General features: G+C 43.6%; 1 protein-coding gene across 1 annotated transcript; it reads left to right on the top strand.

Annotated features, from left to right (window-relative positions):
• The first annotated feature begins 2,872 nt into the window (after positions 1–2,872).
• Positions 2,873–10,627, top strand: LOC143332099 (synapse differentiation-inducing gene protein 1-like). The gene is made up of 4 exons (XM_076749364.1): positions 2,873–3,419; positions 5,264–5,744; positions 8,722–8,859; positions 9,562–10,627. Exons 2-4 carry the CDS (start codon positions 5,319–5,321, stop codon positions 9,718–9,720), a joined length of 723 nt encoding a protein of 240 aa, XP_076605479.1. The 5' UTR covers positions 2,873–3,419; positions 5,264–5,318; the 3' UTR covers positions 9,721–10,627.
• The last annotated feature ends 267 nt before the right edge of the window (positions 10,628–10,894 follow it).

Genomic DNA, 10,894 nt, shown 5'->3' with positions numbered 1-10,894 from the left:
AAGGGTAGAGCTACAAAGTGGTGCTTCTGTCTGAAACTGTGGATGACAAACTCCGACCTCTTGCCTCCTGATGGAGCACTTTCAGCTAATTCGACACATATTGCATTTGTGTGTTGGAAAATTGCAAAGCCAAAAGCCTCCGCCGCTCCCCTGGGACTCCCCGCACATCCATTCCCCCTGCACACAGACGTGGGCCAACTCCCAGACACATACTGTTAATATTCTGATTGGACATTTGTAGAAGGACCTTGAAAAGTCACATACTGTGCAACTTTCTAACACTTTAATGAAATTGCTTCTCATAATGTTGGCATTCACCGACTATTATGTTTTTCATTATGACAGCCTACTGTAGGAGTCAAACTCATTTTCATTTTCTCTGGATGTAAGAGGGCAATAAATCCATTTCCTTTAACGCCCTGCAGACCGCCTGGCTCTACTATCAGACAAATAACTAAAGTGAAGTTCTGTAATACAGCACTCTGAAATTAATTCCGTGGGAGCCTGATAGCAGCTTTTCATGATAAACAAAGTGAGCTATATAGAAGAGCTTTTGTTGTGTTTGTCGGCTCTTAAGCTCAATTTGCTTGGAAGAAATAGCCACTGCCTGAAGGTCCTCAGCTGGATCGGTTATTTATTTCCCCACCTACCCACTATTATTCATCACCAACTCTGATTTAAATACTCTCTCTCTGCCCATAGCAGGACATGATGCCGTCATTGCCTTCCTGGCCAGCTCATTGTACCCCTGAGTCAGGTGGTGAATATGAGGCAGTATTTAGCTGCGGCTTGCTGTTCTCATGTGAGTTTTCAGTTGGAGGCTTGCAGCGTGCCTCCAGGTCTGGAAGGAGCTCCAGCCTCCATTCCTGCCAAACCTTCCCGTATGCCGAACCTCCTCCTGTTCTTGCACCTGAACCTGGCGCTGCAGGGATTGAGGTCCCACTGTTTTCTGCAAACTGACCTCTTTGGCCAAATGGATGAGGTCTTCACACAGCACCTGATGTCTGCAATAAAAATAACCACCAATCTAAGAACTGCTTGACTCTTTTTCATATGAACAGAGTGGCACAGATACAATGTTGGTTTGAACGTGTGCTGTAAATACACAGATATGTTTTAATCATGCTGCAAATATGAACTATGATGTATCCACATAGATTTAATTGTGTATTTTTTCTTAGTCCACTGGGCTGTTTCAGTGGTCAGAGGAGCTCTATTGGTATACAGTCTGTTAATGTTTAATCAAACAGGAAATAATGCACAGAATGGCCATGTGGGAAAAGCTGCTTAAATCCTCTCTTTCTTCGCAAAAGCCGGCCAGGCCAGATCAAATTAAGTGGTTTGATACTTTCCTTGCCAATCGGATTAAGCTGATTAATTCCCAAAAGTGTTTAAATGATTAAAAGCTGGTTAATGGGCCTTAGGAAAGTTCATGGTGTCAAAAGGTGGCTGCGATTTCAAACAGGGGTGGAGGAACATCAATAAGTCTATGTAAGAACACTCTCTGCTCTAGTGTTGCTATTTGTCAATCAAGAGCACATGAATACCTGCGCATTCAGCTCTAATCACCTTTTTGTTTCTCCAAATTACAAGACTCTGAGGAGAAAATGCTTGACAAATAGTGCATCTGCTCTGTAGTGACACGGTGCCTAAATATAGAGTGGAAAATGGAGCAGAAGAAGGGGGCACAGTGAGGACCATAAATATTCACAGTCCATCCACAGAAAAAGAAGGAAAAAGCCTGGTCCAAGGAGAAATCTGCTCATACACTATGCTTAATGTAGCACCAGCTATACTGGTTACGCCTTCATGGTGTCTTCATCTTCATTAGGACATGTTACTCTGAATCCTGTTGCAAACGCTGATGGAGAGACAGACAGAGACAGAGAGAAAGAAAAGGGAATAATGGAGAAATGGTTGCAGGTTTTGGTCCCCCTCCTCACCACATCTAATATACTCATACTCCCGAGGGAGTGGTATCCATCATGGAGACGGCAGGGCTGTTATGCCACATCGCTTCGTGCATGCGAACACAAGGTGACTCTGGGAGGGACGTGGCTCATGTGTGCCCAGTCTTATAAATGCAGCCCCATGTTTCTCCTATAAAATGTCCATCAGCACCTTAATGCATACCCCAGTGAAAGTGACAGAGCCTGGGCTTGCACATTATTAACTCTAGACATTTTTATGAGGCTGTGGAACAGAGTGCTCCTTCTGAATAAGATATGTGTCCAGGGTTCTGTATATCAGTCTTTTAGTTCTTGGCATAGCATTGCAACCTCTGATGGACACAGTTTTCCATGTGTTTCTGCATGTGCCTAAACTACAGACGGTGGCCGTGTAACTACTGTAGTTATGTCATTATTATTATCCAGGGGGATCAAAATAAATTAGGCTTAGTTGTGCTGTGTGGAATCTATTATGTCACCCATTTGCTTGTATGGGAAATACATTTCTATTAATGTTATGTAAACAGCATTTACAATGATAAATTGCGGCATGGAATCATAAGCAGCTTAGCAGAGCAGGGTTAAAGGCACATCCAAATTGGCAGGCTCATGATAAATGCATGGGATTTGTCTGAAATATTAATCAAATATAAATGTGCAATGAATTTAATAGTGGCAATTATTCCTGAGCTATATTTGGAACAAATTCAGGGTGCATATTGCAGAGACATGGGGTGAGGAAATTAAGGTAAGGCTGGCATATTTTCTGAAAGAAAATAAAGGCTGAAATTATGTGAAAAGGGGGAATCCTAAAATGTAGCAGGAGAGCTTCATAAGAATGATTTGTGAAGATGTTATGTGTTAGTGGGCGGTCTCGGGGGGGCAAAATAACACTTAAGCAGTTGTGCAAGTAATGCAAGCTCAGATGTTTCAGGATACAAATCTGTCTGTGAAGTGGCTGATGTGATCTAAAACTGTGGTTACCTCAGGAGGGACCCAGCCTGTTTCCAAAGGACTCTCTGCTAGATAGCCCTTCTGGGGGAGCGTAAGCCCTCAGCCAGCACATGAGACACAGGGATGGAGGAAGGCAAGACAAGTAGAGTTTGGAAATGTCAAATCCGTGGTCGCTATTAGAGTTTACAGCGCGCCTCACACAGCCAATCAGTGGGCTGGAGTCAGCTCAGCCTCAGCCGGAGTTGTTTTGGAGCCTGAGCTCAGTGTGATACTGTGCGTAAAATCTACCTGTCATACGCAGCAGCGGTGCCATGGCGGGCAGAGCTCAGCGAGCAAAGTCCATTCTTACACCCACGGAATAACTTCCTTTTTAGCGGATGCCATATTTTGTGCTACGATGGTAGTTTCTTCAAAATTGATAATGTGAAGTAGAAAGGTGCCTGCGTCCGTCTCCATCGACTCAGTTGCGCCGAGGAACGATGCTGAAGAAAGCTGCGGGAGGATTTTCCACCACAGGTAAGATGATTTTAGGAGATGCTTAGCTTCTAATATGCAAAAATATTCTTAGCCTGTTATTCCTGAGCAGATATGAGATGTTTCTATCATAGAAAAGAGCAAAACACTGAAAGAATAGGAAGATTTCCCTCGTGATCAGCTCAGTAAATGTGTAAATGAAGTATTTGCAATTTTATAAGGTTAAAAAAAAGGTGTGATGTCATCAAAATAAAGAAAGATTGTTTTGTGAGTGTGTGTGTGTGAGAGAGAGAGAGTTTATGAATATATGTATATATGAACATACATATATGAATAATCTGTAGTAAATGGACAGAAGCAGAGACAGTAGAGAGAGAGAGAGAATGAGCTCCTGACCATTAATAATTGTGGAGTCTGAGCACACACTTGCATGTGCTAAGTGCACATCTTCTCGTGTCAGATGAATTATTTGTGGATGTGGGACGTGGTTTTTGTTGTCTAATGTAGTGTGTAATGGAATTCCCTGTTATCTGGAGAGTGGCTCAGCCTCAGAAGCATGTAAGAATGGAGTCGGCCGGACAGGCGTCGAAGATATTGAGACTTGGGTGTGTGGGCTCAGATTCAGCCACTGGCCCACATTATTCATGCTTCTCCACGTCCAACAGCTCTGACACCTACTGTGACAGCCCCAGCTTTTGTTCAGGAGGGGTCACAGAGGCCAAAGGTCTGCTGTAGATCCACAGGCTAAGAAATCATTGCAAGGCAATATGGTGCACACAAATACATGTTCTGCACTGAATATCAGCTGTGTGATGGTTTTTACTGTTGAGGTCCTGAAGCTGTAGTTTGTGACGTCGATGCACTATGTGGCATTACATTTTCTGGGTGTTCATGTTATTTTGTCCAGCCCCTGTATGTTTGTGTCCGGGTCTGTTCATCTCAATCAACTCTCAAACCTCATAAATCAAGCCCTGCCATACTCATTTTTTCTAATGTGAGAAAAAATCTCTAATTCCTCTTGTGTATTTCCACCCTGTGGCTCATTTCTCACCACAGCACTTTCAACAAAAAAGCATGAAATTACTTGATTTGCTACTTTAGTAATTCTAAAATACGGTGCAGCTGCAGCTCAGTGGCTATTATCTTATTTCATCATAAGACAAGGATGCAAGATGAATTTGGCGGATGAGGTCTGCGTTGGCCAGAAGGGACTGGCCAATGGTGGCAGATTTGCAAAACAAAATAATGTATTTGCTTCCACACAAGCTCAGAACACACAGCTTCTCATTTGCAGACTTGTTGCCTTAGTGACGGCCTCTCCTGACAGGCGTAACTTGGTTGTTTTGTTTTGTTCTTTTTCTGTTTTGTTTTGTTTTTTTTACATAAAGCACAGATTTTTTTAACTGATCTTCCACTCATTTATCCCACTCGTCAGTTACATTTGAAAACCTTCAGGAGGAGTCGCAGCGGCCAGTTCACAGACAGTCAAAGTCATCAGTATTCAGTGCAAAGTACAGCAGCACCTGCCACACTTTCCCTGGTTTTCAATATAGGCAGTTGTGATGTGTGGAATATATATTTTTTTCCTACATGGTTATGTGGATGTGGGGGTGGGAGATGCAACAGTTGAACATGCAGCAGATGGTGATTTTATGGCTCAACGTGATGAGAGCTTGCGAGAAGAATGCTAATTACCGAACAAGATGAAATATTTGAATTCATGTCCTCGATGATTACATGACTAAGAACCCAGTGTTGGGTCTGACTGGATAGCTTCACCACACCTAGATTAACTGCATGCTGCCAAGAATGTGACATGATTTAACTGAACTGCCTGTTATTTCTTAATGTTTTTGTGCTTTTTTGTGCTTAACATGTATTTCCAGCTACCAGACTGCCAAATCTTTTGGACTGATCCACTAGACGTTTGAAGCTGCCATCATGGAGAGCCTCAGCGAGCTCCAGAACCCCCTGCTAGACAAAACCAGCAGACACGTGGTGCACAACGATTACCAGGGTTACCAGTGTGACTACCCAAGCCAGCCTTACCAGGACAGCCTCATCGGCTACTACTACAATGAGACTAATGGCAAGCATAAGACTCAACAGTTCCTGGATGCCACGTCCCTGCATCTAGCTGTGGAGGCCTTCTACAGGCCCAACTTCATCCTGTACAAGGACGACGTCAGTCTTCACAGCAAGGACTCCAAGAGCGAGAGCTTTGAGACCACGTTCACAGAGAGTAAGGACACTGTGTTGGATGGAGTTTCCACAGAAAATCCTCTGGACAGCATACAAGGAGAGAAGGATGTGAAGATCCAGACGGTGTCGTACGAGGTGGAGGAGGAGCAGGGTCCTGAGTATGAGGTCAGACGACATGCCAAAGAAAAATATGAATAAGTCCTCTGCATATATGGCGGTTTGCTAAGCTTTAGCTGTATTTTATTTGGAGATGTGTAATAATCTAGGTCCCTGCAAGCAATATATGTTTAAACTGTAGCCTGAAACATGTTTATATTCTAAGTGCGCGGATGCAGAAACAAGTATGCTTCAAGTTTCTTCCTCCTGCTACAAGCTATATGAGGATAATTGGTGTAACTGCACATGTTGAAGAGCAAATTGATGCAAGTAAGAGCCATTTGGCAGTGTTTGACAGAGTAATTAGAATATTGAGTCGCTATATGAAATTAAAGGCGTTACAACACTTTACTCGTAACTGTCAGGGCCATCTTTCATCTGAAAGTGAGTCATGGCGTTTATAATGATGCTTATTATTTCATTATTTCATTCTAATAGACTGCCAGTGTGATTCACGCTCATTTCTCACTCTGTTCTCTAAATGGTCAATTTACTAGAAGTCTTTCAAAACCTAGAGCAGTGCAGTTGTACATTTTTTCTGTAATTACATTCTAAGAAAATGACACATCTGAGTTTATCTATCAAAGCTATTGTTCTTTAAGGGAATATAACTTCACTCTCCAAAGGAAGCCGTCACAGCAAAAGAGCAAAAGTCTTTTTAGAAGTAGCAAAAATCTAATTTCATCCAGGGACGCTTGTGAAATACCCAGCGCTCTGAGCTGGCAGAGGAAGAAGTATTGCAACCTAACTGGGCTGATGATCGCGCCAGCACTTGTCACTCGGAGGCCTGGCAGATAGATAGAGATGTGGCAGCGACTGCCATTAATGCCATAAGTAATGCCGTGCTGTGAGGGTATTAAGCGGGACTCTGCTGATGCATGGCTGTCGGAGCAGGTGAGCCCGGAGCTGAAGTTATTCCATGTCAATTCAAAAGAGCAAATGAATCTGATGAACGGTGCTCAGATGAAAGTTGGCTTTCCAGCTGGAATATGAAAGTCTTTGCACAGCACCTGCATTTCTTCACTTTCCCTGCCTGTGTGGGTGTGTGTCTGTATGTGTGTTTCATGTGTTTTGTGCATCATATAAAAACACGCAAACAGTGCCAGATGTTTGTTGATGCGCATGTGAAACATTTGCATGACTTTCACAGCAATGAAGATTAAAAATAAGGAGAGAGTTGAGGTGGTGAAGGTCCCACACACATTCCAGGATATAGTCTGTGGCAGTTTCAAACCCTAATCCATGTTTTGTTGTTTCACTGCAAGCCGTATCATCACTGTATACTTCCATCCATTGTTGAAGAGCCAGCACAGAAAAAAAACAACTTTACGAGTCCACAGCTAGTTTTTGTCAGCAGATGTTTGACATCTACATGACAGAAAAAAAAATAAATTGCAGCTACCAGAGTAACAAGAGAATGTGGTCGGTGCCACTGTGACTGCCCCGAGTAACAGGGTGCAGGGGTCTGTGTGTGCCCTGCTGTAGAGCCCACTGTCCCCTCCAGACTCTAACGAGGCCTCGGAGAGAGAGAGAGAGAGCTGTGACAGGGTTGTTAAAGGCACTGTACCTTGGTGGAGCCCCATCAGTTATACTGGCATCAGACCAGACTGGGAGTGTGTCCCCGCCGGCCGGACTCTGTGTCAGGCAGACTGTCAGTGGGACTGAATGCACCAGTCACTCAGAACTGTTATCAGGTCTAGCTACAAAGATAAAAGGAGATTACAGCTGTTTGTTCCCACCAGTTTATTCATGTGATGTCAGATTATGTGGTTATGACCAGCTGCTGTTTTGATGGATCACACCCGACTGTCCAGGTGGACAGTGTTTGTAAAGCAGATAACAGAGAGCTTCATCATTTTTTTCTTGGCTAGGGTTTGGAAACGGTTTGGATTGTATAGCACTGCACTCCTCCACCCTAACAGCCAGGCAAATAAGGTTTCTACACATAAACCCCCTCAGAATAGCACAACATAATTACAGTTAGATCCTGTGGTTTGTTAAATGAAGATCAGATTAGAAGCTAAAGGAGAAAATTGTGCACAACATCCTTAAAATTTGGTGGATGTCAGTGCAAAAGTATGGTTCCTTTCTTCTTCCCTGTCTGTTCTTTAATTACCTCTAAAATGCTTGGTTCAGTTCCTGCCTTACATATTGATTTCTATTTTGTTCCTTCCTTTTCCAAGCTTTGATTGATCCCCGCAGGCAGCAAGACCAACAAATGAAACCTGCTCCTCATCGAGGCTATTCATTCAGACAAACATCCACTCTATCTCTGGGACAGCTAAGAGAGGTATCAGGCGACGTCCTTTTAAAGGTCACCCATGCAGTCACATTGCCATCCTTGCTGCAGGCACCATGTGCCAATGTGGCCTGAGTGGGGTCTGAATCTATCATTCGTTAGCCCACTCAGCTCTTGTGGTCCTGAGTTCGAGTGTTGAGGCTCAGTATTGGGAGCTTGTTGAACACTTGCGGACCTGTAAGACGCAGGGCGAATTGAGGAGAAATGGTAGAGGTCTCTCGTGATGTAGAAGCAATTTAGCACCTAAATGACGCTGTCTTCTTGCTGTTTCCCCTGTCACATTGCAATGATGGAACAATCCGTTAATCCTGTGTTATCTGTCAGGCCGCTCATGGGTGTTGACAGAGGCACCAAATCCTCTCTGGCTGGCTGAGCACATCCTGTCCTGGGTGGTGGTGAAACAAGGGCAGATACACCGGCCTGGGGGGGTGGGGGGGTGGGGGGGGTGTCAAGCAACACCGCTGTGAAGATGTCCAAAGAACATCTGACTATCCACATATGTCAACCTTACTCAATTATTACTTAGGCGTCAATATCAAGATCACCCCACTCATCTTTTGTCTCATTTTGTGAATGTTCAGTCTGCCTCGCAGATTTTATACAGCAGAACAGGAAGTCAAGTAAAAAGTGCATCATCCTTTCTTTTTCTGACATTTAATTATTCTTCATCAACTCGCTGTGTTCCAGAGTGACAGCTCCAGTGACAGTGAAAGTGAGGACAACTTCATCGTGCTGCCCCCTCGGGACTACCTGGGCCTAGCCATCTTCTCCATGCTCTGCTGCTTCTGGCCCTTGGGCATCGTTGCCTTTTACTACTCTCACAAGGTAAAGGCCCAGAGACCCCAAGCCTGTCATTAACTCTGATTACACTGCATTCTATTTAAGGTCAGCGAGCACAAGCACTCAGACTCGGTGCTACCGCAGCCCATTTTCCACCCTGTGACCCTCCTTGCAGTTATTTCGCATGATTGACTACGTAAATTCAGCAGGTTTGGCCCTCTTGTCAGTCTTTCATATTCACTTTAGGAAACCATTAACGTTGAGGATTTGGTCTGCAGTGTGTTCCATGTGAGCAGTGCACTGCAACTGCATTATGTTAAGCTGCTGCATCCATAGCTGAGAGTGTGCTTGTAATTATAGCAGCACCATAGGTTCCGCTAATGTCAGTATGTTTATGGTCCGAGAAGATAAGGCTCACGCCCTGCAACCTCAAACAAAGCACAGCATATCTTAGTGGTTTTGCAACATCTTCCACAGTAATTGCAGAGACAATTATACCGGAGCAGCAAATAATGTGTCAGAAGAATAAATAAAAGGCCAGGTTCATTTTTTGATAGGAAACCAAAACACCCAAACAACACATTTGTCACTGTCAGAGGGATAATGACCTAATTGCCATGGTAACTAATGGCTCCCCAAGAGCATTTCTTGTTTTCTCTCTTTTAACCGTGGCTTAACACCTACTCATACACTCGGTGCTGATGAGTAACACACCGGCTCATTTCACTCTCTGCTTTGTTTTGTCAGACTGGCAAGGCCATCGCTAAGGGAGACTTCTCCAGAGCAGGAATGAGCTCCAGAAGAGCCCTATTCCTGGCTGCCCTTTCCATCACCATTGGAACAGGGATGTATGTGGGGGTGGTTGTGGCCCTCATAGCCTACCTGTCCAAGCCTGGACACGTATAGCACTGGGACTGCTTTGCTTGGGGGAAGATGGAGAGAAAGAGGAAGCAAGAGGGGAGGAAGGGAAGAGATGAGGAAGGACAGATCACTTCTCCTGAAGGCGTGTGGCTGAGCTGCTGCGTGGCTGTCTGTGAAAAGACGAAGCTATATGAAGAGAAAATACTTGACCAGAAAGAGAGAGAGAAAACAAGATACAACAACATGCGTGGATGGAGTAGCCTATTACTTGGACTGCATCCAGACTGAATCTTTACTTCTGGGATGAAACACTCCCACCGAGGTATTCCACCACCACCACACCAAGAGGACAAACAGTGATGACTACTCTTCCACAAAGGCCATGCTGTACTTATATGTTAGACAAAAACACTGAGCTCATAGCAGTAAAGAACTACCTACCTTTTACCACATTAGTCATTTACAGCAGTTTTATTTTAGATTTATAGTAGATGTATTCTCTGTCAATACTATTGCAGGTTGTGTATTGTCCACTTTGTAATTTCTTGGAAAAACAGTCAGCCGGTGGGTTTTTATGTGATTGTTTATTCAAGGAATATACCAGAAAATGATCCAGTCAGTAAACAGACAGAAATGGACCCTTAATTGAAAGAGAACAAAGGTGATTTTCACAGTGTAAACAAAGTTGCTGAGCAGCAGTCAAGAGGGTTATTTGTGTTTATTGTGAACCGTAAAATTAGTTAATAAATACATTTGGCATGAATAATGAATAATCCTCTGCCACGTTTCTCATCCTCTTCATTCTTTGTCTCTGAGAGGAGTTGTGTCTGCCTTTCAGGGGCACTTTTACCCCATGGGGTACCTCTGCAGTTGCCAGGAAGTATGTGGAAAGCGTTTTAATCCACATATTTGTATTAGAGGTTGAAAATAAAGAGACAAATATGATTACAAATTGTTGTGATGCTGATAAACTGCCCACCAAAAGGAGTCAGTTGTAAACCACATTAGCAAGCAAGCAGAGAAACAACCATAAGTAATAGACAGTTGAAATGGTTTGCTAAAAGTAATAGACTAAATAAACAGTTAAAGTGGTTCAAAATAATTGCTAAACATTTGAAATAAAACTGAGGGATAAACAGTTGAAGTAGTCAGCTAAAAGCAGGCTAGTTGAAACATGCAGGGTTCTGTCACTCCAAGCACAAAGCTGAGCACAGGAACC

The sequence above is a fragment of the Chaetodon auriga genome, chromosome 14 (genome assembly GCF_051107435.1).
Source record: "Chaetodon auriga isolate fChaAug3 chromosome 14, fChaAug3.hap1, whole genome shotgun sequence".
NCBI lineage: Eukaryota > Metazoa > Chordata > Actinopteri > Chaetodontiformes > Chaetodontidae > Chaetodon > Chaetodon auriga.
The sequence above is the reverse complement of the archived record's forward strand: the minus strand, read 5'-3'. Positions and strand labels throughout refer to the sequence as shown.